Source organism: Trachypithecus francoisi, unplaced genomic scaffold (assembly GCF_009764315.1).
Source record: "Trachypithecus francoisi isolate TF-2019V2 unplaced genomic scaffold, Tfra_2.0 Lachesis_group5, whole genome shotgun sequence".
Classification (NCBI taxonomy): domain Eukaryota; kingdom Metazoa; phylum Chordata; class Mammalia; order Primates; family Cercopithecidae; genus Trachypithecus; species Trachypithecus francoisi.
Genome location: NW_022681470.1, coordinates 141839777 through 141866978, shown reverse-complemented (window position 1 = coordinate 141866978; position 27202 = coordinate 141839777). Strand labels below are relative to the sequence as shown.

At 58.7% G+C, this 27202-nt stretch overlaps 1 protein-coding gene across 5 annotated transcripts in view; it reads left to right on the top strand.

Moving 5' to 3' along the window:
- Positions 1-27202, top strand: part of EVI5L (ecotropic viral integration site 5 like) — a 33000-nt gene extending 5798 nt beyond the window's left edge. For 2 of the 5 annotated variants that reach the window (XM_033195479.1, XM_033195478.1), the window contains 19 exons: positions 8078-8257; positions 9293-9482; positions 10336-10560; positions 10671-10745; positions 11414-11539; positions 12818-12961; positions 13065-13154; positions 14486-14583; positions 14673-14733; positions 18348-18401; positions 19431-19463; positions 20523-20663; positions 22922-23050; positions 24233-24373; positions 24477-24632; positions 24735-24881; positions 25202-25297; positions 25396-25491; positions 25635-25913. In XM_033195479.1, the coding sequence (XP_033051370.1) occupies positions 8121-8257; positions 9293-9482; positions 10336-10560; positions 10671-10745; positions 11414-11539; positions 12818-12961; positions 13065-13154; positions 14486-14583; positions 14673-14733; positions 18348-18401; positions 19431-19463; positions 20523-20663; positions 22922-23050; positions 24233-24373; positions 24477-24632; positions 24735-24881; positions 25202-25297; positions 25396-25491; positions 25635-25913 (2418 nt within the window). In that variant the 5' untranslated portion in view covers positions 8078-8120. Of the gene's footprint in view, positions 1-8073; positions 8258-9292; positions 9483-10335; positions 10561-10670; positions 10746-11413; positions 11540-12817; positions 12962-13064; positions 13155-14485; positions 14584-14672; positions 14734-18347; positions 18402-19430; positions 19464-20522; positions 20664-22921; positions 23051-24232; positions 24374-24476; positions 24633-24734; positions 24882-25201; positions 25298-25395; positions 25492-25634 lie in introns of all 5 variants that reach the window. The other 3 variants (XM_033195476.1, XM_033195477.1, XM_033195480.1) reach the window with 3 other exon arrangements.

The window sequence follows — 27202 nt, the reverse complement described above, 5'->3', positions numbered from 1 at the left end:
AGGTCAGGAGTTCGAGACCAGCCTGCCCAATATAGCGAAACCTTGTCTACTAAAAATAAAAAATTAGCCAGGGTGGTGGCATACACCTGTGATCCTAGCTACTCAGATGGCTGAGGCAGGAGAAGTGCTTGAACCCAGGAGACGGAGGTTGCAGTGAGCTGAGATTGTACCACTGCACTCCGGCCTGGGCAACAGAGCAAGACTCTGTCTCAGAAAAGAAAAAAAGAAAGAAATGGGGGTAGGGGAGAAAGGGAAACAACATTGAAAGGAAACTCAGGATCTTCATTGCTGTCTCTGAAAATGCCACAGACTGAAAGATGCATCATATGCTCTCACCCTCTCTCCCTGTTGAAAAATAACGACTGTTTTCACCGAGTAACCCCTGCACTTGGGGTGTGACGTACATGTATCATTCCAAAAGCAAAAGAATACGGAGAGAGCTGCAGCACAGCAGGTGGATTTAGGGCAAAGGCTGTACAGTCAGAAATCCAGGTTCAAATCCTTCTTCCTCTACCGCCTAGTCAAGGGACTCTCTGTGCCATATGGTACTTGTATGTTAAAGCCGTCGTTGGCTTTTCTGCTTACACTGTACAGAAATTTCTATTTTTATTTTTTTCATTTTTTTAAGACAGTCTCTCACTCTGTCCTCTAGGCTGGAGTGCAGTGGCGCAATTTCAGCTCACCGCAACCTCCGCCTCCTGGGTTCAAGCAATCCTCCTGCCTCGTCCTCCAGAGTAGCTGGGATTATAGCCATGTGCCACTATGCCCATCTATTTTTTTTTTTTTTTTTGTATTTTTAATAGAGATGGGGTTTCACCATGTTGGCTAGGCTGGTCTCAAACTCCTGACCTCAAGTGATCTGTCCCCCTCAGCCTCCCAAAGTGCTGGGATTACAGGCATGAGCCACCATGCCCAGCCTTTATTATTATTTTTAAAATAGACTTCGACTGAGGCAGGAGGATCCCCTGTGGCCAGGAGTTCAAGACCAGCCTGGGCAACAGAGTGAGACCCCTGTCTCAAAAATAAAATAAAATGCCTGAGGGATATGGAAAGTTTCATCTTCATTTATTCAACAAACATTTGTTGAGCATGTACTGAATGCCAGATTGTGCATTAGGGACTTGGAATACAGAATGAAGAAGAGAGGCTTTTGCCCTCGAATTGTGCATGACCACAGGGCAGGCAGGCAGGCAGGTATAGAAATAATTGCCATAGAATGTGCATTGGGCTTGGGTGTAGGTGGGGGGTGGGTGTGTTCAGGGAGGGAGAGGGGAAAAGTGAGCCAGGATGCTGGAAGAACGGAGGTTGACAGAGAAGGTTTCACAGAAAGAATTGCCAAACCAGCTGGGCACAGTCCCAGCACTTTGAGGAGCCGAGGCGGGAAGATTACTTGAGCCTAGGAGGTCAAGGCTGTAGTGAACAGTGAGCTATGATCACACCACTGCACTCCAGCCTGGGAAACAGAGCAAGACTCTGTCTCAAAAAAAAAAAACAAAAGACAGCAGCTTCCAGCCTGGAGATCAGAGGCCAGTTGGGAGTGAGGTGTGGGGTGTGGGTGGTAGGCTTGGCTGAACTCTAGAACATGAGAAGGCAGCAGGAGAACACTCAGGCCTGGCCAGAGTGGGTGGGTGGAGGGGGCAGGTGGCACTGGGGACCCAGATAGATGTACCCGCAGTAGGACAAGGGGCCGCTTCTGTCAGGAAAGGGTTGAATTTGAAGAGCATCTCTGCATGGGGGGCCAGAAGGGTCTTTCTAAAATGCAAACCTCGGCCACGCGCAGTGGCTCATGCCTGTAATCCCGGCACTTTGAGAGGCCCAGACAAGTGAATCACTTGAGGTCAGGAGTTTAAGACTAGCCTAGCCAACATGGTGAAATCCTGTCTGTACTAAAAATATAAAATTAGCCGGGCGTGGTGGCGCATGCCTGTAATCCCAGCTACTCGGGAGGCTGAGGCGGGAGAATCGCTTGAACCTGGGAGGTGGAGGTTGGGGTGAACTGAGATCTTGCCATTGTACTCCAGCCTGGGCAACGAGCAAAACTCCATCTCAAAAAAAAAAAAAAAAAAATTCACCCCATTAAAGCTTACAGTTTGGTGGCATTTATTCTAATTGTGTTGTGCAACCATCACCACTATCTAATCCTGGAGCATTTCTATCACCCCAAAAAGAAACCTGTACCCACAAGCAGTTTCTTCCCGTTCCTCCCTCCCCCTGGCCCCTGCTGACCACAAATCCACTTTCTATCTCTATGGATTGGCCTATTCTGGACATTCCGTATAAAGGGAGCCAACAGTGTGTGGCCTTTTGTGTCTGGCGTCTCTCACTGAGCACCTTGTTTTCAAGGTTCATCCACGCTGTGGCCTGTCTCGGCACTTCACTCCTTTTCATGGCTGAGTAATATTCCACTGTCTGGGTGGACCATGTTTTTTTGATCCATTCACCCGTTGATGGACATTTGGATTGTTTCTGCTTTTTGGCTGTTGTGAATAATGCTGCTGTAAACAGATGTTTGCCATTCTCTTACGTTGAGCCCTAAGAGTGGATTTGCCAAGTGGCATGGTGACAGTGTGTTTAAGTCTTTTTTTTTTTTTTTTTTTTTTTTTGAGACAGAGTCTCGCTCTGTCGCCCAGGCTGGAGTGCAGTGGCCAGATCTCAGCTCACTGCAAGCTCCGCCTTCTGGGTTTATACCATTCTCCCGCCTCAGCCTCCCAAGTAGCTGGGACTACAGGCACCCACCACCTCGCCTGGCTAGTTTTTTGTATTTTTTTTAGTAGAGACGGGGTTTCACCATGTTAGCCAGGATGATCTCCATCTCCTGACCTTGTGATCCGCCTGTCTCGGCCTCCCAAAGTGCTGAGATTACAGGCGTGAGCCACCGTGCCCGGCCGTGTTTAAGTCTTTGAGGAACCGCCTGACTGTTCTCCATCCTACTGTGTTGTTTACTGCAAGCGTTGATCTAAATCTGTGAAGGAGGGTCTGGGTGATTGTTTCTTGCTCTCTGCCCCGGACACGCCAAGAGGGCAGGTGTGATTCCTGCCCTGGTGGGGGAAACACAGAACATGGAATGGGGGGTGGGCCAGGGGCTGATGGAGCTGTTCTGGCAACTTTGGCAACTTTGGCCAGTTCTTGAGAGAAAGGAAAAGCTGGTGACATACGTTTGGTCATTTGAGCCCCAAGAATGAGATCCCCAAGGGCATCAAGACCAAGGCCAAGGAGGGACCCGGGGAGGAAGAGATGCCACATGGGAGACTGAGAAGTCCTGGCCACAGAGGCAGGAGGGAAGCCAGGAGCCCAGTCCTCATCAGCCAGGTGGGAGGGGGCTTAGGGAAGGAGGAAGCGTGCCCAGCAGTGCCCCCGAGAGGGAAAGTGAAAGGGAAGTTGAAGATGCCCAGCATTCCAGCACTTTCAATCCCCACGCCCCCCACAACCCCCGAGCACAGCCCCTTTCCAGTGCTCTGGCCTGGCTCAGCTTCTGAAGCTGTGGGTGGCCCTGTGGAGGTGTGGCTGGAGTGGGTGCTGGCAGGGACAGGGTCCAGGACCCCCCTTCAGATGGCTGAGGGGCAGTTGAGGTGAAGCATTGAAATTAAGGACATGGAGAGGCTGCGACCCCAGACCCAGAGGCCAGTGGGTGGGTTGCCAAGGTCCGTGCCCATTCAGCATGGGGAGATGGAGATGGGACCTCCCCTTCCTCGCTCCCCGCCATGTCTCCTGCCTAGACAGTGGCCGGCCCTCAGGTGGCCCTCAGTCAGCACCAGGAAGGAGTGATTGAGCCAGCGAGGGTCATGGCACGGTGGGAGGGGTGCAGGGCCACCCACAGAGTCAGGACAGCAGCCCGCCTCCACCCCAAACCCGCTCTGTTCCCGGGGGCTGAGGGCTGCTCGGCGCAGGAAGTGTGTGTGAGCGCATATGTGTAGATGGGTGGGAATGAATGTGTGTGTGCCTGAGTGTGGGTGCGTGTGAGAGTGTGTGTCCATGAGTATGTTTTGTGTTGAGAAGTGTGAAAGAGTATGTGTGTATGCCTGAGTGTGTGAGTGTATGTCATGTGCATGTGTATGAGGTGTGTACTGTGTGTGTGAATGTGCATGGGTGTGTTTGTTGAGTGTGTGCATGTATATGTCCGAGTGTGTGAATGTGCATAGATGTGTGTGTATCCAGGTGTGTGCATGTGTACATGTGTGTGGGAATGTGCATGGGTGTATGTGCATTAAGTGTGTGCATATGTGCATGTGTGTGAATGTGCATGGGTATGTAACAAGTGTGTGCGTGTATGAGAATGTGTGAATCTGTGTGTATGTATCAGATGTGTGCATGTGTGTGAAAATGTGTGAATGTGTGTATCAAGTGTGTGCATGTGTGTGTGTGAATTGCGTGGGGGTGTATCGTGTGTGTGAATTATGTGGGTGTGTGTATCAAGTGTATGTGTGTGTGTCAATGTGAATGGGTGTGTATCAAGTGTGTGCATGTGTGTGAAAATGTGTGGATGTGTGTGGTGCGTATGGATCAAGTGTGTGCATGGATGTGTGTGTGAATCATGTATCGTGTGTGTGTGGATATGCATGGGTATGTGTGTATTGAATGTGTGCATGTTTGTGTGATGGTACATGGATGTGTGTGTATCCGTGTGTGCAAATATGCATGAGCACGTGTATCAAGTGTGTGCATGTGTGTGTGAATGTAGTTTGTGTATCCAAGTGTGTTCGTGTGTGAGCGTGTGTGTGGATGTGCATGGATATGTGTGTATTCAGTGTGTGCTCACGTATGTGAAGGCACTGTGTGTGTATCCGAGTGTGTGTGCACAAATATGCATGAGCATGTGTGTATCAAGTGTGTGCATGTGTGTGTGAAGGTGTATAGATGTGTATCTGAGTGTGTGTGTGTGAATGTGCACAGGTATGTGTATTGTGTGCATATGTGTGTGTGAAGGTACTGGATGTGTGTGTATCCGCATGTGTGCATATGTGTAAATGTGTGACTATGGATGAGCATGTGTGTCAAATGTGTGCGTGTGTGTGTATAGGTGTGTGAGCGTGTGTGAGAGAATAGGCATGGGTGTGTGTGTCAAGCGTGTGCATGTGTGTGTATAGGTGTGTGAGTGTGTGTGTAAGAATAGGCATGGGTGTGTGTCGAATGTGTGCGTGTGTGTGTATAGGTGTGTGAGCGTGTCAGAGAATAGCCATGGGTGTGTGTATCGAATGTGTGCATGTGTGTGTATAGGTGTGTGTGTGTGAGAATAGGCATGGGTGTGTGTGTCGAGTGTGTGCATCTGTGTGTGTATAGGTGTGTGAGTGTGTGTGAGAATAGGCATGGATGTGTGTATCCGAGTGTGTGCATGTGTGTGTGTGAGAGTTTGTGAGTGGGGGTGGGTGTGAATGTATGTACATGCGTGAGGGAGTGGGGGTGGCTGTGAAGAGTGCATGTGTGTTGTGCATGCACACATGCTTCAGGAGGATGGTTTCCACTGAGAGAGTCTGGGGATGAGTGGAGAGAAAGTTCTGGTGGGATCAGAAGGTTCCTGCCTCTCAGACTGCAAGTTTCAGCCCTGCGTATTTAATACATTTCACTTCCTGTATCAAATACACACACATTCCTGATAAATAGCTGAACAACCTCTGCTAGTGGACGGCTCTGGGATTTGGGGATTTTTAAAATCAGAAACCGAGGCTCAGCCAGGCGCAGTGGTTCACGTCTGTAATCCCAGCACTTTGGGAGGCCGAGGCGGACAGATTACGAGGTCAGGAGTTCGAGACCAGCCTGACCAACATGGTGAAACCCTGTCTCTACTAAAAATAGAAAAATTAGCTGGGCGTGGTGGCGCACACCTGTAATCAAGCAGGAGAATGGCGTGAACCCGGGAGGCAGAGGTTGCAGTAAACCGAGATCGCGCCACTGCACTCCAGTCTGGGCGACAGAGCAAGACTCCGTCTCAAAAAAAGAAAGAAAAGAAACCAAGGCTCCGGCAGAGATTGCGTGGGGTTGATGCCCTGAGCTTGGGTTTCCTTGGTTCTGAAGCTCTCACTGCTCCCCAACTCCATCTGTGGTTCTGAGGCTCCAGCCTCGCCTCCACCACCTCCTCCCCATTCTCGCTGCTCTGAAGCTGCCCTCCCAGCCCCGCCCCCCACCCGAGAGGTTCTTCTCATCAGCACTTCTTGTCCACAGCCCCCGTCTCTGTCCTGGCAGACTTTGACTCTGTGGGAGGCCCCAAAGCGGCCCCCACTGTCCCGTCTGAGGAATGATTAACTCCTGGTTAGGTGGTGCCCAGCAGCTTGGTCTTTAGGCCAGGTGGCTCCGGCCCACTTGGCAATGAGAGAGTTCCTTCTGCTCCCCAAAATCCAAAACCCTCAGCACCCGGCACACTAGGGGAACACTTGAGAGCCCAAGGTAGAGCCAGCGGCCCTGGGGAGCCACAGAGGCCTGGAGAAGGAGGGTTCTTGGTCCTCATGCGGTGAAAAAAGAATGGCGCACATCCCCCAACCCCATCCCAGGAGGACTGCGGTGGCCGGGGTCAAGTCCACCCAACCCGTGGGCCCTCAGGGCTTGGTTGGGGGCTGAGTTTGGGCTGTGGAAGGTACCCAGCGACCCAGCGGTAGCCAGGCAGGTATAGAGTGATCTGCTGTGGTCCCACCACTGTCCCCCTGCCGCCTGGGGGTCCAGATATCCCCACTCCAAGGACCCAGTGAGGCCCCTCCTGTAGGTGGAGCTGTCAGCCAGGTCAGGTGGGGCTAAGTGGCACACGGCGGACTCCTGCTACAGACCGTGCCGGGCAGTGGGCGGGCATGAGGGGCCGCGCAAATAAAGAGGTGGGAGCAGGGTTTCCTTCCTGCCGCCAGGACCCTAGGTATCCCCATCTTCCCAGACGCTGGAGGCTAGCCTGGGCTCACCAGGAAGAAGCGTGAAGGAACACCATCCCCAGCCGCTGCCTCCACTCCCATAGCTGTCCCTTTCCCCTAGGGCCCCCTGCTAGGGGTCCCCTGGCCATCAGTCCCCACACAGGCCACAGCAGAACCCAGGAGCCCTGGCCCCAGGATGGACAGTGACAGCCAATGTCCATGGGGCCGTCGCTGAGTGTCAGGCTCTGTTCTGACCACGGTATGTGCAGTCACGTACTCAGTTTCCACAGCCACCCTTGAGGCTGGGTCCTGTATGATCTCAGTGTACAGAGGCTCAGAGACACCAAGTGACTGGCCCAAGGTCACACAGCTGGTCGAGGGGAGCCATGCTTCAGACACAGATCCATTTGAGCCCAGGGCTTTTGTTTTTGACACGGCATTGATCTGCCTCCTCCAGGCTGGCAGAAGGCGAGAGGTCAGTGTCCATCAAGCCCCCAGAAGGGTCGGGCCAGATGACACGGCAAAAGGATAGGAGAGATGTGCATGGGACTCTCCTGGCACGTGGCAGGCAAAGATCTGGATAGCGATCGGAGCCCACGGCTCTGGCTCTGTGTCTGCCAGGGCACAGATTCCCAGCACTCTGCCACGTCCCTGGCTTCCCAGCCCAAGGGGAGTCGACTCTTCCGGCCGTTGGCAGCACCAGACAATTAACAGTTGAGAGTAATTGCTCTTGGCCGTGCCAGCAGCCCACTTTGGTTGATGAGATGGGGAGAATCAGACACTGATGTGGGACTCCCAGGGCAGGCCGCGGAGGGGACGGGGACCAAGCTGTTAGGAAGGGCCGGCAAAACAGGGGCTCCTGCACCCCGAGGTCCCAGCAGGGTCCGTGGAGCCCCGAGTGACAGGGAGCCTCCGCTCTGGGCCCTGCTCCAGCATCAGGGGTGTCGACTTGAGCCTTGGCTTTCATGCCCAAGGACAGCAGGACAGCTCACGTCCTGGCAACAGTCCTCCCATCTCCATCCAGACGTCCGGCCTGATGAGACAGACAGGGATCCCAATCACCAGGGTCTCAAACAGAAGGAGCAGCATGGCTGTCAGCTGGGCTGGAGCACATGGGGATGAGGGGTGCACGGACTGGGGTGGACCAGAGGTAGGAAGCCCAGGGTGAGGAAATGTCCCGAGAGTGGGCAGGCAGGATGGAATGGGCACCCACCCAATGCCGACCACGCGTGTCTCTGGCCCCCAGACAGAGCTGTGAACCAACCCCGCTCACGGCTAACAAGCCCACCCACCATGGCGAGCCCCACTCTGAGCCCCGACTCCTCATCCCAGGAGGCCCTGTCGGCCCCCACCTGCTCCCCAACCTCTGACTCCGAGAACCTCAGCCCCGATGAGCTGGAGCTGCTGGCCAAGCTCGAAGAGCAGAACCGGTGAGTTGGGGGCTGGGGGATGGGGTGGAATCTTGGGGTGCAGCCTGGGCCCCCACAGGAGTTCCTAGGTGCCCTCACATTCAGAGCCAGGCCCAGTGTGTGCAAGGTGACAGCCACCTCCAGATGCTGGACGAGGGACACCTCCTTTCATCCCCCCAACCCTGGCTGAACATACGTGTCCCCACTCCGTTCAGATGAGACCGAGGGTTTGAGAGGTCAAGGGAATCTGTGAATCCCCCGTGGTTGATGGAGCCAGGACTGGAGGGAAAGTTGAGCGGGGCCTTCCTGCTTTCCTCCTCTGGCCCCACCCCCGTTTAAAATGCAGGTTTTAGGCTGGACGTGGTGGCTCATACCACCCAACACTTTGGGAGGCCGAGGCAGATGGATCACTAGAGGTCAGGAGTTTGAGACCAGCCTGGCCAACATGGTGAAATCCTGTCTCTACTAAAAACACAAAAATTAGCCAGGCGTGGTGGCAGGTGCCTGTAATCCTAGCTACTTGGGAGGCTGAGGCAGGAGAATCACGTGAACCCAGGAGGCAGAGGCTACAGTGAGCCGAGATCGCGCCACTGCACTCCAGTCTGAGCAAAAGCGAAACTCTGTCTCAAAAAAAAGGGGGTACTGAGGGCAGTGGCTCACCCCTGTAATCGCAGCAGTTTAGGAGGCCGAGGCAGGTGGATCACCTGAGGTCAGGAGTTTGAGACCAGCCTGACCAACATGGTGAAACCCCATATCTACTAAAAACACAAAGTTAGCCGGGTGTGGTGGCATGCACCTGGAATCCCAGCTACTCGGGAGGCTGAGGCAGGAGAATTGCTTGAACCAGGAGGCAGAGGTTGCAGTGAGCTGAGATCGCACCACTGCACTCCGGCCTGGACAACAGAGTGAGACTCTATCACAGAAAAAAAAAAAAACACACAAGAGGGACCCAATCCCTGGTGTCCTCTGAGACCCCCAGGAGGATGGATTGGGTTCCCCAAGGATCCCTGTCCCCAGGGAGTCACTGGTGCTCCTCCGCTGGCCCTTCCTGTCCAGGCTCCTGGAGGCCGACTCTAAGTCCATGCGCTCCATGAATGGCTCGCGGCGGAACAGTGGCTCCTCGCTGGTGTCCAGCTCCTCGGCCTCCTCCAACCTGAGCCACCTGGAGGAGGACACATGGATCCTGTGGGGCCGGATCGCCAATGAGTGGGAGGAGTGGCGGCGCAGGAAGGAGAAGCTGCTCAAGGTGGGGGACGGCCAGGCAGGTGGGGCAGGGCCGACGGCGTGAGCGGGTGGTGTGGTCACTCAGCCACCGGGCCGCGCCAGGGTCTGTGGGGCTTCAGCCTGGGCACAGTGGCAGCAGTGGAGATATGCAGGCACTTTCAGAGTGTTCTGCCAGGGCACAGGGACAGGAGAGAGTGAGTGAGGGTGGTGCTGGACAGGCCCTGCACCTCAGGTGCCCATGTGCTTGCTGCCCTGTAGTACCCACAAAGAATGGGGGGTGGTGGCTCACGACTGTAATCCCAGTACGTTGGGAGGTCGAGGCAGGTGGATCACCTGAGGTCAGGAGTTGAAGACCAGCCTGGCCAACATGGCAAAACCCCGTCTCCTAAAAATACAAATAATTAGCCGGGCGTGGTGGTGGGCACCTGTAATCCCAGCTACTTGGGAGGCTGAGGCAGGAGAATCACTTGAACCTGGGAGGCAAGAGGTAGCAGTGAGCCAAGATCACGCCACTGCACTCCAGCCTGGGCAACAGAGTGAGACTCCATCTCAAAAAAAAAAAAAAAGTTTAAAAACTAGCCAGGCATGGTGGTGCACACCTGTAGTCCCAGCTACTCAGGAAGCTGAGGCAGGAGGATTGCTTGAACCCAGGAGTTCAAGGCTGCAGTGAGCTATGTTCGCACCAGTGCACTCCAGCCTGGGTGACAGAGTGAGACCCTATCTCTAAAAAATGGGGGTAAAAAAGGATTGGGGACCATGAGTTCTGTGCCATACTCAAGGCCTGAACGAGCCACGCCTGAGGAGCCGGACTGGGTGGCCATGGGGAGGCTGCACTGAGACCGAGTCCAGCCCCGGCTTCCCACTCCCGTGGCCAGGAGCTGATCCACAAGGGCATCCCACACCACTTCCGGGCCATCGTGTGGCAGCTACTGTGCAGCGCCACGGACATGCCAGTCAAGAATCAGTACTCTGAGCTGCTCAAGATGTCCTCGCCGTGCGAGAAGCTGATCCGCAGGGACATTGCCCGCACCTACCCAGAACACGAGTTCTTCAAGGGCCAGGACAGCCTGGGCCAGGAGGTCCTCTTCAACGTCATGAAGGTGAGGCCCAGGGCTCCCCACTCCCTCAGTCCCAAAGGAAGGTGCAGTTCCCCAGTTCACCGGCTGTGCTGGACAGCGGGACCGTGCCCTCAGGACTCGTTCCCTTCTAGGCATACTCGCTGGTGGACCGGGAGGTGGGCTACTGCCAGGGAAGCGCCTTCATCGTGGGCCTGCTCCTCATGCAGGTAGGTTGCTGGGGGGTGGCTGAGATCCTGCCAGACAACAGCCCACCCTGGGCTCGGCCTCCAAGAGATGAACAGAAGTGGCGTGTCCTCCACCCAGCGTCCTGCTAGGGGCAGATCCTCCCTCTCTATCCACACCTGTGATCTCTGCCAATCCCCAGGCCAAGGCCCAGTGAGTGGCACCTGTCAGATTGGGTCCTGTCTGCTGTACCATCCAGGACAGAGACAGGGTTTGGAGGGACAGGCTGTCTCTCTCTGCCACCTCTCCGGGTTGGACAGGAACCTCAGACTGGGGACTTAGGCCATCCAGCGTGGTGTTTATGGGCCTTGGGGCTCTCCTCCAGAGAAACTGGGGGGCTTAGGACAGGGAGAGAGGATGCAGCTGGGAGTGGACAGGAGGTGTCCTAACCAGGTGGGTGCTGGCAGCGGCCAGCCCTGGGTTCAAGTCCAGCTCCCCTGTTTCCCACCAAGTGGCCCTTGACAGGTGACCTCAGCCTCAGGTTTTCCATCAGTAAAACAGCAAGTGGGGACACAGGGACCAGCAGTGTGTTGTGAGGGTCTAGGGAGCCAGATACCAACGTGGACACAGGCCCCTTACCCCAGGGCCCTGATGAGCAGCGAGACGCTCCTCCCCACTGCCCTGAGCCCTCCCACCTGCCCATCCCCCCCAGATGCCTGAAGAGGAGGCCTTCTGTGTGTTCGTGCGGCTGATGCAGGAGTACCGGCTGCGGGAGCTCTTCAAGCCCAGCATGGCTGAGCTCGGGCTCTGCATCTATCAGTTCGAGTACATGCTGCAGGTGAGCAGGGCCACAGGTGGGCAGGGCCACAGGTGGGCAGGGCCACGGGGGAGCAGAACCACAGGAGGGCAGGGCTGGCACCCCGGGCCGTACCCGGGCATCTCTTGGACTGAAAATTCTAAGCTGTGAAATCACACCTGGATGTTCCAACTCCAAAAGGCACTCCTCTCCCCATGCCTCAACTGCCCTGAAGGATGCTTGGAGGGACAGGAGAGCCACCACTGAAGGGGGGCTCCCAGGGCCGCTGAGGCAGAGGGGTGGGGCAGGCTCACATCGGACACAGCCGCGGCCACCTCCCTGTCTGCTCCAGAGTGTGGTGGAAGGAGGGAAAGTGTTGTCTGCCTGCCTGATTACCAGAGAGCCACAGACGTCTGTTTATAAATAGCAGCCCCCGCAGGGCCTGCTCCTGGCTGGCAGACAGCCGCCAAGGCTGTGCGCGGACATATACACATCCGCGTGCACACACACACCGGCCTGCCTCAGCTGCCATAGTAGGTGGGGCTGTGCAGTCATCCCTGGATGTGACAGCCCCACTCCCTGGGCCTGGAGCATGGGCAGTGCTGTAGCCTAAGGGGGCCTGGTAGTGCCACAAGCAGGAGGCCTGGGGCTGCAGAGAAGGTGCCACCCCACCCCAGGCTGGGTAGCAGAGCCCTCCCACAGCCAAGCTTGCAAACTCGGTGCAGAGAGCCCCCAGCACTGGGAGGAAGCCCGGGTTCCTAATGCCTTCTCCAGCCTCAGTTTCCCCAGCCATCTGCCACTTTCCGGCTGTCTAGAGTTCAGGCCAATCCAACACAGCTTGCACAAAGCTTTATGCTGGGGGCCGAGGGAGGTACAGCGACTGGCAGGTCATGTAACAAGGTGAGGGGGAGCTCCCCCCAGGGCCAGGGGCTTCCACCTGCCCATGCTCCACCTCTGGCTCTCAGGGTGTCTGTGACGAGTGATCCAACTCCCCCAGCCTCAGACACACCCTCTCAGGCTGTCCTGAGGACCCCATGAGCTGCCACGAGCGCATTGCCTACCCAGGGTGGGCCCCCAACGCACACAGGCGGCTGCAGCTCTTGCCATCCCTGCCTTGTCCCCACCCCATGCTGCTCAAAGCTCTAGGGTGCTTCGGCCCCCCCCCCCAGACACATTGCTGAGGGCACACCAGGAAGGGAGCCTCAGGCTGCCCAGCATAGGTCCAGGAAGGCTCCCTGGAGGCAGGGACACTGAGGCCCAGCACCCCCCGGTGGGAGGGCGTCCCCCTCACTGTGCCCACCTGGCCTCCCACCCCTGCAGGAGCAGCTCCCAGACCTCAACACCCACTTCCGCTCCCAAAGCTTCCACACATCCATGTACGCCTCATCCTGGTTCCTCACACTGTTCCTGACCACCTTCCCACTGCCCGTCGCCACCCGGGTCTTCGACATCTTCATGTATGAGGTGAGGACCGACGGTGCCTGGGGAGGGAAGAGAGCCCTTTGGGGGTGGCTGGAACAGGAGCCTCCCTGCCCTCCTCCTCCCACTGCCTTTGCCGCCTTTGCAGGGGCTGGAGATCGTGTTCCGAGTGGGCCTCGCCCTGCTGCAGGTGAACCAGGCGGAGCTGATGCAGCTGGACATGGAGGGGATGTCCCAGGTGGGCCAGGAGGGCCAGGGCTGGTGGGGCTGCCCCCAACCAGGGGCTCCGAGTCACAGGATGCCCTCACAAGTGACAGAGAGGGCCTGGCTTCGAAGGTGGAAGGTGGCGTGCCTGACCTCCCTGATCTGTTTCCATCCACTCTGTTCCCCTGAGGTCTCCCTGAGGGACCAGAGGACCCCCAGGCTCTGCCAGACACAGTCGGGGGCCAGCAGCCTGGCCCCAGGGAGACAGGAGGCCCAGGCCCAGGCTGAGCCCTGGGAGCCCCACTGCCCACCTCCTGCCCCAACCCTGCAGGTTCCCCAAAGCCTGATGGCAGATCATGAGTCTGGCTGACCATGAGGGCATCCCCACCCTGCCCCCTGGCCTGGTGAGGGCACAAGAGGGAGTGCAGGGGTCTAGGCAGCCTCACGCCTTGCCCCGCCTCGGCCTGGCCTGCCTGGAGGCCCTGCTGCTGGCCAGCCTGCCTCCCACTGCCACTTCTCTGCTGTGCAGGCCCCTGCCTCCTCCCAGCGTCCTCCAGCTGGTGCTTCAGGGAAGAATGCACAAAGGCCACGGTTGTGTCCGTGAACACGGGCAGGCATTGTCCACAGCTGCCAGAGGGGGCCAGCTGGGCTGGGTGCGGGAGCCGTGTCCCCCACCCGCTTACCTTAACCCTTTGCACAGACCCAAGGCCCCCAGCATGCCCATCCTCCTTCCCCCACGAAGGTCCCCTGTGTCAGACCCCCCGACCCTCAGCCTTCACTCCCAGGAGAGCCTCCTTGGCCTGCTTTTCTCTTTTCCTTTTTCTTCTTTCTTTCTTTGTTTCTTTTTTTTTAAAGTCGGAGTTGCTCTGTGGCCCAGGCTGGAGTGCAGTGGTGCAGTCCTAGCTCCCTGCAGCCTCCACTTCCTGGGCTCAAGCAATCCTCCCGCCTCAGCCTACTGAGTAGCTGGAACCACAGGTGCACACCACCACGCCCAGCAAATTTTTTTTTTCTTTCAGAGATGGGGTCTCACTATGTTGCCCACATTGGTCTCAAACTCCTGGGCTCAGGCGATTTCCCCCACCTCAGCCTCTCAAATCTTTGGGATTATAGGCGTCAGCCACCACATCCAGCATCTGCCTGCTTTTCTTCTGGAAACTAAGGCTTTGGCTGCAGGCGGCCCCCCATTCCCTCCCCTCACGCTCAGTCTTTCCGTTGCTCCACAAACACTGAGGACATGGCGTTGAGGACATGGCGACATCCTGGGCAGACTGGTTCCTGCCCCCCTCCAGGGCAGTAGGGCTCGGGCGGCCCCCAGTGGTCAGGGCCTGCATGTTGGTGACCTGGTGACCGGCTGTGTCCCCACAGTACTTCCAGAGAGTGATCCCCCACCAGTTTGACAGCTGCCCGGACAAGCTGGTCCTCAAAGCCTACCAGGTCAAGTACAACCCCAAGAAGATGAAGAGGTCGGTGCCTACTGGGCAACCAGGGTACTGGTGGGAAGAGGGGACCCCCGAGGCCATGACAGTAACCATGGGGCCCTTCCGCTATGCAGGCTGGAGAAGGAGTACGCAGCCATGAAGAGCAAGGAGATGGAGGAGCAGATCGAGATCAAAGTGAGTCCAGGGGCCCCGGGGGCGGGGACAGGGATGGGAGGCCCTTGGCGGCTGCCCTCCATACTTTAAGATCGGCCGCTAGAGGGCGGGCCTTCCCAGCGCACAGGCGGACTCGGCCGTCCTTGGCGGACAGGCCTTGGCCTACCTGCGCTGTCCTTCACCTGTTAGGCCAGCTGGGAGCGCCTCCCCCGCCTGACGCCGCGGTAACCAAGACAGTCAAGGTCCCTGCCCTGCTGGGCCGTCCAGCATCATGGGGAAGCAATCAATAAACCACTGAACTAGAGTGTGGACTCTAAATGCTCTGGACAAGGATGTGCGCGCGGTGGGCAAGGCTGACCTGGGCAGCGGCTCCGGGCCCAGGGTGTCCAGGGCTAAAGGCCCAGGGCAGCAGCGCACCTTGGGGGCTGGAGGAATTTCAAGAAAGTTGCAGTGGAGGACCCCCAGGGGACTGCCTTATGGGGAAAGATGGAGCACGCAGGGCCCAGACACCAGGGTGTGTAGGGCAGGGTGTGGGCACTTGCCTGGGGCCCCTGGTTCCTGGCCCACCAGCCCTACCAGGTCAGGGGGTTCCCTGAGTGTGCAAAGCTTCTCTCTCCTTCCTTGCGCGTTCTTCCCTTTACACGTGATTTTAGTTATTTACTCAATAAGCATTTGTTGCCGGGTGCGATGGCTCATGCATGTAATCCCAGCACTTTGGGAGGCGGAGGCAGGTGGATCACTGGGGGTCAGGAGTTTGAGACCAGCCTGACTAATACGGTGAAACCCCGTCTCTATTAAAAATACAAAAATTTGCCGGGCGCGGTGGCTCAAGCCTGTAATCCCAGCACTTTGGGAGGCCGAGACGGGCGGATCACGAGGTCAGGAGATCGAGACGATCCTGGCTAACACGGTGAAACCCCGTCTCTACTAAAAAATACAAAAAACTAGCCGGGCGAGGTGGCGGGCGCCTGTAGTCCCAGCTACTCGGAAGGCTGAGACAGGAGAATGGCGGGAATCCGGGAGGCGGAGCTTGCAGTGAGCTGAGATCCGGCCACTGCACTCCAGCCTGGGCAACAGAGCAACTCTCCGTTTCAAAAGAAAAAAAAAAAAAATACAAAAATTGGCCGGGCGCGGTGGCTCAAGCCTGTAATCCCAGCACTTTGGGAGGCCGAGAAGGGAGGATCACGAGGTCAGGAGATTGAGACCATCCTGGCTAACACGGTGAAACCCCATCTCTACTAAAAAAAAATACAAAAAACTAGCCGGGCAAGGTGGCGGGCGCCTGTAGTCCCAGCTACTCCGGAGGCTGAGGCAGGAAAATGGCGTAAACCCGGGAGGCGGAGCTTGCAGTGAGCTGAGATCCGGCCACTGCACTCCAGCCTGGGCGACAGAGTAAGACTCCGTCTCAAAAAAAAAAAAAAAATACAAAAATTAGCCGGGCGTGGTGGCGCACACCTGTAATCCTGGCTACTCGGGAGGCTGAGGCAGGAGAATGGTGTGAACCTGGGAGGTGGAGGTTGCAGTGAGCCTAGATTGCGCCACTGCACTCCAGCCTGAGCGACAGAGCAAGACTCCATCTCAAAAAAAAAAAAAAAAGAAGGAAAAAACCCATTTATTGAGCACCTGCTGTGTGCCAAAGTCACAGCTGAGACTGAGGAAGCCCCAGTGATAGGAATGGACACACACAAACCCAACACAGCCTGGCTCCATGCTCTTCAGGGGCAGAGCCACACAGTGGCTAACACTGGAGTCCAACAGACAAGGATTGAAATCCAGCTCCAGCAGGCACAGTGGCTCACACCTGTAATCCCAACATTTTGAGAGGCCAAGGTGGGAGGGTGGCTTGAGGCCAGGAGTTGGAGACCAGTCTGGGCAACATAGCAATACCCTGTCTCACAAAAATATAGAAATAAATACAAAAGGCACGCCCAGCTTCTGCAAGGATGGCTGTGCTTGGTGCTATAATGAGTTGAAGCCAGAGAGATGACAGGGAAACCCAGGGGCCAGGGATCAGGGCTCCAGATTGCTATGAAGACCAGAGACCTGTGCCTGAAATAGCTCTGACCCAGCCGAACTGAGGAACTAGAGCAATGCCCTGCCCCACTCTCACTCAGTTTCCCCACATGACATGCATCACTGACTGTCAAGTCTGCGGTTCTGTCTGCATTTGCTTCCTGGGAATGAACTAGGTGTTTCCATCACCTTTTCTCCCCAGAAGAAACCCAGGAAATATTCTGTGTGACCTGCAGTGTGGCAGGACCCTCACTCACCTGCCAATCCAAACAATTTCTTTTTTTTTTTTTTTTTTTTGAGACGGAGTCTTGCTCTGCCACCCAGACTGGAGTGCAGTGGCCGGATCTCAGCTCACTGCAAGCTCCGCCTCCCGGGTTTACGCCATTCTCCTGCCTCAGCCTCCCGAGTAGCTGGGACTACAGGCGCCCGCCTCATCGCCCGGCTAGTTTTTTGTATTTTTAAGTAGAGACGGGGTTTCACCGTATTAGCCAGGATGGTCTCTATCTCCTGACCTCGTGATTCGCCCGTCTCGGCCTCCCAAAGTGCTGGGATTACAGGCTTGAGCCACCGCGCCCGGCCTATCCAAACAATTTCTGTACCACCTTCGTATCAAGCAAGGGGGCGCAGGTACAGTTGAGATTCAACTCGTTTGCAAACCTCACCTGCTCCCCAAAGGGACCTGGGGAACCTAAAATGCAAATATCTTTTTCTTTTTCTTTCTTTTTTTTTTTTTTTGGAGATGGAGTCTTGCTCTGTCACCCAGGCTGCAGTGCAGTGATGTGATCTCAGCTTACTTTAACCCCCACCTCCCAAGTTCAAGTGATTCTCTTGCCTCAGCCTCCCCAATAGCTGGGATTACAGGCATGCGCCACCACTCCTGGCTAATTTTTGTGTTTTTGGTAGAGGCTGGTCTCGAACTCCTGACCTCAGGTGGTCTGCCTGCCTCAGCCTCCCAAAGTGCTGAGATTACAGGCGTGAGCCACTGCACCTGGCCTAAAACTGCAAATATCTAGCCAAAATCCATCAGCACAGAATAGAAGGCAAGAGCAAGGGAAACGTCGTCGAAACCCCACCAGGGAACAGCGAAAACCACTGGGGACAGGTTGCTCCCGGCAGGTCACAGGAATGTAGTTGTGGAGGAAGGATGCGTGATCAGCACGCTGGACCCAGACTCAAAGAGGAGCCTGCCCCCGGAATTGAACCCAGGTGCTTGAGGCAAAGCAGCGAGGGGTGGGTGGGGGCTCCTCCACAGCTGCTTCCCCCACTGATTCCCCCACAACTCTAGGCAGACTGACCCACGTGTGGGATGGAGTCTTCTGAGTGGCTCTGGGTACTGCCTGGCCCCCAAACACACACATGGCCACGAAGGGACTCACGTTATTTTTACTGAACCCAGGTTTCTTTTAAAACTATTTATTTATTTATTTGTAATAAAACCAGTCTGGACAGGAATTGGCCCTGTTTTCTGAAATCGCTGACCCAGAACGTAAGATGCTGGCTGCGCCCTGCCCGGAAAAGTGGCCTGGCCCTAAGGGGACTGACCCCCGCGGTGGGTGAATGAGGGGTGTGTGTAGACAGGTGTGGGGGGTGGCCTATGACGTGATCTCCCCCCACCCCCATAGAGGCTTCGGACGGAGAACCGGCTCCTGAAACAGCGGATTGAAACCCTGGAGAAGGTGAGGGGCGTGGCCACCGTGGGGACCTGGTCGCCATGGGGCGTTGTCCACCATGCGGGGCGTGGCCGCTAACCTGAGACCGACCCCTCCAAGTCTTTTCCTCTCTGGAGGACTAAGCAGCCCTACCCTCCTGCCCCAGGACCCGACCTGAACCCGATTTGGAGTGCCGTAGAACTGGGGGCGACTCATATTGTGATTAATCCTGGAGTAGGGGCGAGTTACAACCCAGTGGCCTGCAGCCACGGGAATACGTTTGTGTTCCGCACCCTCCCCGGCTGCGCGGACGGGGAGGGGTGAGGAGGAGGGAGAACTGCCGCTTTGGTGGATGAGCCCCGTAATTGGGCCACAAGGCACCGCACCCTGTAATTTGGAAGTCTCGCCCTCAAAAGAAAGGAAAGGAAACCCAGTGGAGGAGAAGCGTGGCGCCATTGTGGGGAGCCACAGCCCGGATTCTGCTCCCCAACATGTTATGGGGGTGGAATCGGGGGCTCACTGAGCCCCAGCCCCGGAAGCCCCCACTTCCTGCTCTTCATTCGTCCTTACTTGACCCTCCACTGGCCACAGGAAGTGGGTCGGCAACCGTATTTGACTGCCCTCACCCCAAAGCCTTGTTCTGCCTTAAAATTAAAACGCACCCCACTCCTCTCCCACTATCCGGGAGGTCTGCAGGAAGCCGAAATTCCCTCCTGCCCTCCCCGCCCACAGTTTTCCAGCCAGCCGCAGCCCGGCTGGCCCTGGAGAGTGAGACAGTGGGTTTCCCAGCCCTGCGGCCTCCCCCGCAGCCGCGGGCGGGCACCCCGACCTCGCCACTCACACCGAATCCCTCTCCAGGACCGAACTGGCTCTAGCTTTGTTCTTCCTCTGGGTCCTCTCCTGCTGGTTCTCTGGTCTTCCCTCCTCTCTCCCCCGCTTCTAGAGATAGTCCACTGCGTTAGTGACAAGTGGTTCTTGTCTGTCTCCCCTCTCCTGTCCCCGCGCCTTCCGCTCTGCCTCCTCCCCCTGTCGCTGGGAATCCCCTTCGCCGGGTAGGAGAGCGCTGCTCTGGCTGATAGGTTAATCCAGGTACTGTAGCTTTTTATCCCCTCTCCGGATTCCTTCCTGGCCCCTTCCCTGCACCCTGCACACGACAGCCAGTAACCGCCTCTTCCCTGCCATTCTGCGGGCAGGCCTGGCGCCATGCATGGGGCGGCTGGGGACTGCTTCTGGGGGACACAGAGGCTTCCCAGTGGGTGGGGCATGTGAGGTGGGGAGGAGTGTGTGTGTGGAGTGGCTGTCTGTGAGTGCGTTTGGGTGTGAATGTCTATACGCATGTACAGAAAGCTTCCTCCAGGCGACACAGGGTGGGGACCCAGGAGGGCTGGGGAACATAAACGCATATTTAAATAAGGCCCTGGTGTGTGCAGTGCTGCGGTCACACACACACACACACAACACACGCACACACACACATGCACACACGCGCCCCGGCCCTCACGCTGCTGCTCTCTGCTCCTACCTGCAATGCCTGCTACCACCTTCTCTAGCTCACCTGCTCCTGCTGCCACCTCATCTTGAATGGCTTTATCTGGAAGCTGCCACCCGCCACCTGGTGGCTTTGAGCCTGGAATGGGGGGCCCAAGTCGGGTAGTGGATGAAGATGAGGTGGGGGAAAAAAAGGGGATCTTAGCCCCAGGAAGGTGGAGGCCCCAGAGCCCAGGACTGGAGAAGATGCCCCCTGGGAGTCCAGCCCTGTCCTGCTGGGGCCTTGGCTGTCCCCAGATCCTCACCCTCACTGGCAGAGTCTGGCACAAATAGGCACAGGTGGCCTCGCTGTGCCCCTGGATAAGGACCCCAACTGGGGCAGAGACCGAGAGCCAGAATGGGGAAGGAGATTGAGCTTTCCAAGCCCAGGGCTAGCTGTTTCTCTCAGGCTCCTCCAGGTGTCCTATTCCTGCCTGTCACCCACCCACGTCCCCAGGCCCAGTGGGACGCCCATCCCAGGCTCTGAGTACGGGAGGCCCCCCACCTCACTTCCACCCACCTCCACTCTCTGGGCCTCCCCCTGTGGCGGGAGGCAGGGCCTTGGGTGGGAGCCGAGGGTCACGGCCTCCCCCTCCCCGCCCCCATCCTTGCTGTGCCCAGGGGCAAGTGACACGGGCGCAGGAAGCAGAGGAGAACTACGTCATCAAGCGGGAGCTGGCGGTGGTGCGGCAGCAGTGCAGCTCGGCCGCCGAGGACCTCCAGAAGGCACAGAGCACCATCCGGCAGCTGCAGGAGCAGCAGGTAGGGGCGGGTGTGGGGGGCTGCTGAGCGGGGCCACGCCCCGTGACCTGGCCCCACGGTTTTCTTTCAGGGCTCAGATCTGCGGGCCTCAGCGCCTGGCCCTCCTGTTCCTTTCTGGGGTAAGGGGAACCTAGAGACAAGCGCAGATTCTCCCCCAGCAACTCCACATTCCCGGATATCCTGATTCCCATTTCTTGCCACCTCGTAGGGTGTCGGCAGTGTCTGACTTCCCAATCCCCAGCCTCAGCAGGGAGACCTCTGAAGATCGGGCTATCCCTGCAAGGTTCCCTCCATGTCACAGGCAGCAGACAGGGCTGTGGCTGCTTACGGAGGCCCTTGCCTCTCCCTAGAGTCTGAAGAATTGTTGGGTGTCCCCAGGGGGCCAGCCATGAAGAATGGGAGCAGGGCAGTCCAGGACTGTTTGGGGAGCTCTGAGCCAGCAGGGTGGGGCTGAGGGGGCACCCTGAGTGTCTTGTGGACCATGAACTTTGGATCCCATGATGGGCAGGCCCATGAGCTGGGCCCCCCCGCCAAAAAAAAATCTGCTTCTCCTGAAAGCTTTTAGAACTTAACTGCGACCTGGCACAGTGGCTCACACCTGTAATCTCAGCACTTTGGGAGGCTGAGGTGGACAGATCACCTGAGGTCAGGAGTTGGAGACCAGCCTGGCCAACATGATGAAACCCCGTCTCTACTAAAAATACAAAAATTAGCCGGGTGTGGTGGTGGGCGCCTGTAGTCCTAGCTACTCAGGAGGCTGAGGCGGGAGAATCACTTGAAGCCAGGAGGCGGAGGTTGCAGTGAGCCAAGACGGCGCCACTGCACTCCAGCCTGGGTGACAGAGCAAGACTCCACCTCAAAAAAAAGAAAAAGAAAAAACAAACAAACTTAATTGCAGCTGCACCTAGCAGTCGGGCTTCCTGATTACAAAGACCACCAGTGGCTGCAGCCCTAAGCCCTGCAGGCCACAGGGACATATGCCCCAGAGGGCAGGGAGCGATGCTGTAGGCCCCGCTACCATCCTGGCCTGACCCAGCAGGGCCTGGCAGTGGGGTGTGGGTTGGAGAAACCATGGAGTGCTTGAGAAAGAAGAGCCATCCAATACAGAGGTGCCCCTTCCACCCCCAGGCCCAGAGACTACAGCTCAAGCCTTGGCCCGGGGATTCTAGCTGATCCCCTGCTCCTGGGGAGGGGAAGGGCAGTTTCACTGTTTCTCACTTGTCCCCGTGAACCCCATCGGTATGATGCTGGTGTTGTGGCCCTCAGAGTCTGCGAGCAATCTCGTCCCACCTTGCTGTGAGGCAGCATGGACGTTAGGGAAACTGAGGCTGGGCTCATCCCACCCACCCCGCATGATGCTTCCTTTCAGGCTCATCAGAGAGACTCCTGAGCTCTGGCCTTGGGGGGGATGCAGTGATGGGGGAGGCCCAAGGCCACGTCCTCAGGCCCAAAGGGAGGCCACTACAGGCAAGATGAGGTGGCCCAGAGGAGCCACAGCCTGGCAGGGCCCCCACATGGGGCCTGGAGGCCATCTGGGCTGAGGCAGAGCCACTGTCACACATGGATCTCAGAAACCCACAGGAAGAGGGTGGTGGCTGGGAGGGCTGAGGCAGTCCCCCAGAGAACTGCCCTACCAGGCCACAGGGTCAGTGAGAGGGAGCCCGGCTCCTACCCCAGGGGCCAGGTGTCCTTTTTCAGGTCCAGGTGGCAGTGTCCATCACTCCAGGGGCCCCCCCACTGGGGAACTTCTGAGAAGCCAGGGCGGGGAGCAAGAGGTTGATACCCACAAACTCTTTCCCCATCCTTCCCTGTTTTGAAATGGAGGGTGGGATGCAGAGGAGAAAGGTGGAGAGACAGGTACACAGCCCCAGGCCTCGCCCCCACCCCTGGCCTTACCTACCATGTGGCTGGAACGATGACCACCCAGCAAGAACCCATCTCCCATCCTCACCAGTGATCCTGGAAAACCAGTCACTGGGGTCCCTCGGGGCATCCGAAGGCCAAGGCAAGTCCCCTTTCAGAATGTCCCCTCTGTGCAGCCTTTCCAGGAAGGAAGCTGGACCAGGCCAGCTGCATGGGTGCCAGGACCTCTAGGCCCTCTGCTCTGAGCATCAGGGGGTCCAGCCCACGATGCCCCAAACCTGGGCCCCTCTCCCTGCTGAAGGGCTCTGGGGAGGGAGGCAGAAGCCAGCAGGCATGGAGGCTGCCCATCCCCCAGCCATGGCCTGGGGCCCCACACAGCTCTCTGCCTCCCCCAGGAGAACCCCCGCCTCACAGAAGACTTCGTGTCCCACCTGGAGACCGAGCTGGAACAGTCGAGGCTGCGGGAGACGGAGACACTGGGAGCCCTTCGGGAGATGCAGGACAAGGTTCTTGACATGGAAAAGGTGTGACAGGAGGCAGGCGGGCAGGTGTCGGGGGGACCCTGGGGCATAGGAGGGGTCCTGGGTAAGCTTTGGGGGTGACCCCAGGTCAGAATCCCCCACCCCCATGCACACATAACCATACATATGCACACACACAGCACAACCCTACGTGGGGCATGCCCACCCTCCTGTATGAGGCAAACTCCAGCAGCGTGGCAGCTTCTATGAGCTTCCGGGATACCCCCATCCCACCTGTGCGTGTTTCCCCAGGTACTGGGTTCCAGGAAGGAGGGAGGGAGAGAGGGGGATGGGGGAGGGGGACAGGAAGGAGAGAAAGGAAGGCCCAGGCCCATTGGGGCTCCCTCCTTACACATTCCCATGGAGACACCATCCCAGGCCTTCTGGGTCCCTCCCCAACTGCTCTCTGACTTGGCATCAACTCCACTCTCCCACGGAGCTCCCAGAGGAAGGAAAGCACCCAGAGACCCATTCACACATGCAGCAGGAGCCTCCCCACCCCTCCAGCCTGCGCTATTTTGGGAGTCCTCCCAAATGGAGGACTGAGAGGCCATCTGTTTCCAGGCCCTCATCACCAGCCAAGAGCTGGGCTCCGCTCCCGCCTCCCTCCACTTCACAGGGAAGTGTGCCTCCAGGACATGCTGCTGGATCCTCCCAGCCCTAGACCCAAACACCGGGCAGTGCAGACTTCATCTAGAAAGCTGGATTTGGGTCCTGGAGCATCAATCCTCCATCACTGCGCCCTGGGGTGCCAGGACAGGGCCTAGGCTGGCACTCAGCCTGTTCCCAGGGAGAGGGACTGCCTGGCCTGGTGTGGCCTGGCCTGGGGGCCGGAGGGCAGACAGGGTGTTTCTGCTGGGGCTGGTTCTCTAACTGAGCATTCCCCTGAGCGGTGGATCTCAGACCTCGCGGAGTCTGAGTGTGTGCAGGACGGCGTTTTTGGGGGTTGCCCTAGGACACCCTGTGAGAGTAGGTGCTGTTACCACACCCATTTTACAGCTGAGGAGCTCCAGCCGGGTTCCACAGGCGAGTCCGCTTCCCGTGGGCCTTGTCCAGGGGGTCTCCCTCCCCCATCTGAGCCACCCAAGGCAGAGCTCAGGAGGAAACGTGGCTGAGGCGTTTGTCCTGCAGGAAGGGCCAGGCAGCTGCGCTCTCCCCCAGGCCCTGATCCCTCTCTCCCCGCAGAGGAACAGTTCGCTGCCCGACGAGAACAACGTGGCGCAGCTGCAGGAGGAGCTGAAGGCGCTCAAGGTGCGGGAGGGCCAGGCGGTGGCCTCGACGCGAGAGCTGAAACTGCAGCTGCAGGAGCTCTCGGACACCTGGCAGGTGAGGGCTGGGTGGGCGCCGGCGGGCAGAGCGCCCCCCAGGGCCGTCCCCTCGGGGCTCTTGAGCGGAGGCTGACCGCCCGCCTCTCGGCTTCACCCCCTAGGCCCATCTGGCCCGCGGCGGCCGCTGGAAGGAGTCCCCACGGAAGCTGGTCGTGGGCGAGCTGCAGGACGAGCTGATGAGCGTGCGTCTGCGCGAGGCGCAGGCCCTGGCTGAGGGCCGCGAGCTGCGGCAGCGCGTGGTGGAACTTGAGACGCAGGTGGACCCGGGGTGCCTGCCCGTTGAGGGAGGGGCGTGGTGTCCATGGCCAGCCCCTGGGTTAGGCCCTGACCGCCGCCGTCCTCCGTCCTCCCTACCCCAGGACCACATCCATCGCAACCTTCTGAACCGCGTGGAGGCGGAGCGCGCGGCGCTGCAGGAGAAGCTGCAGTACCTGGCGGCACAGAACAAGGGGCTGCAGACGCAGCTCAGCGAAAGCCGCCGCAAGCAGGCCGAGGCCGAGTGCAAGGTGCAGACACCCGCGGCCCCACCGGGCCCGTGGCACCGGCCCGGGACGCCAGCCTACATGAGGCCCCGCCCCCAATCCCCCCCTGCCCGCGGTCCCGCCTCCTGATCCGTCCCCACCCTCGGCGCCCCGCCTCCTGACCCGCCCCCGCCCTCCGTCCTGCCTCCTGATCCGCCCCTGCCAGCGGTCTCGGCTCCTGACCCGCCTCAGTCCGCGCCCCGCCTCCTGATTCGCCCCTGCCCGCGGTCCCGCCCCCTGATGCGTCCCGCCCCCTGACCCTCCCTCCTTTTGCCCCCCCCAACCCCCCCTCCCCCCGACCCCAGAGCAAGGAGGAGGTGATGGCTGTGCGACTGCGGGAGGCGGACAGCATGGCTGCGGTGGCCGAGATGCGGCAGCGCATCGCTGAGCTGGAGATCCAGGTGAGCGACGGGGGCGGGGGCAGGGCCTGGGGCAGGAGCGGGGCCGGACCGCAGGCCCAGCATGGCACTGGCCCCGTGTGACCTGGCGCACCCCGCAGAGGGAGGAGGGCCGAATCCAGGGTCAGCTGAACCACTCGGACTCATCGCAGTACATCCGCGAGCTCAAGGACCAGATCGAGGAGCTGAAGGCCGAGGTGAGCCGGCGCGGGGATGCCGGGGACAGGCCTGGGTGTCGTCGGCCTGGGACGAGCCGAGCGCCGGTGCCTTGCGGAGGATGCGGCTGGGAGGGCGGGGCAGAAGGCCGGTCCACGCCTGCAGCGCCGGTCCCCCGCCCCAGGTGCGGCTGCTGAAGGGCCCGCCGCCCTTCGAGGACCCGCTGGCTTTCGACGGGCTGAGCCTGGCGCGGCACTTGGACGAGGACTCGCTGCCGTCATCGGACGAGGAGCTACTCGGCGTAGGCGTGGGCGCTGCCCTGCAGGACGCGTTGTATCCTCTGTCCCCGCGCGATGCGCGCTTTTTCCGCCGTCTGGACCGGCCGGCCAAGGACAGCGAGGGCAGCTCAGACAGCGACGCTGATGAGCTTGCCGCGCCCTACAGCCAGGGCCTGGACAACTGAGGCCGTGCCCCGCGCGCCCGGATTCAGGAGACCGCAGTCGCGGGGGGCTCCCGGGCAGCCCGTGTTCTGCTCCCCACCTGCCGCACTTGACGAACTCCGCGCCCTCTGTGGCTCGGCCACCCCTAAAGCGAGGCCCGGCGAGGCAGCGCAGAGGGTAGGGTCCGGCCTGGGGCTCCTCAGGACCCCGGGACAGGTTCTCCCTCCCCAGCAGTGTTTACCCATCTTGGTCTGTACCCCTCCGGGCCCTCTGGCGTTCCCGGGGTGCCTGGAGGGGCTGACTGCTCTCTTAACAGGAGGGCAGAGGGCAAGGGACAGATGACCCAGAGGTCCCAGCACTGAATGAGCAGACAGCTCCCACCTCCCAGCAGGATTCCTTCTGGGACAGGGGTGGCATTGCTGGGAAGCGCCCAGGAGCTAACCGAGGCCTGAGGAAGGAGAGCACCAGCTCTGGGCTGGACATCAGCACCCCACAACACTCCTCCGGACGAAGTGACCCTTGACTAACCCCTGGCCATCTCTAGGGAAGTTGGGCCGCTGGGGACAGATGGCCAGGCCGGCCTCTCCTGCCTGGTGCAGGCACCATGGCCCCTGCAGCAGAAACCAAAGTCCCCCATACTGTGTGCAGGGCCACCTGGGGAGTGAGTGGCGAGCGGGAAGTGTCCCTGCTTCTCTGGGTGGGGCCAAAGCAGCTTCGAGGAAGTGAAGAGACCCCTCTCCCCAGCACCCCACATCTTGCTCTGGGAGACACTCGCACCCCCTATCCTGGACAGTGATGGAGGAGTATCTCTAGGGGGGTGCTCGGCTTCCATCTACTTCCCTTTCTTCCTGTGTTCCCAGCCCCACCCTCAGCCAGGGCCAGGCCCCCACCTAGGAGCTTCCTAGCGAGCGGCCTCCCCTCACTTCCTCCTGGTGGTCCTGTGGCCTCTGCTGAATCGCAGCTGAGAACGGTGCCAAAATTCAGCGATGCCCCCCAGGCCCCTTCCTCTCTCCCCCCGGCCCCCCTGGGCCTCATGACCCTGGGGGCTGCCCCCCTCGGTGCTCCTGGAGCCTCCAGTAGAGTAGCGTCACAAGCAATCTCCCTGGCGCTTCCTGGGGTGGGGACCCCTGCTCTGTCCCCACTTCCTAGCTGCCCACTTTTCAGTGTTATGAAGCCTGGGAACCGGGGCAGGCACCCGCGGGGCTCTCCCACACGCCCCCCACACTGCCCACCACCATTTTGCACACTGCCTGTTCACTCCACATGTTGCCCAGGCGGGAAAGATGGAAAATAAAGTGTATTTACACAGTCA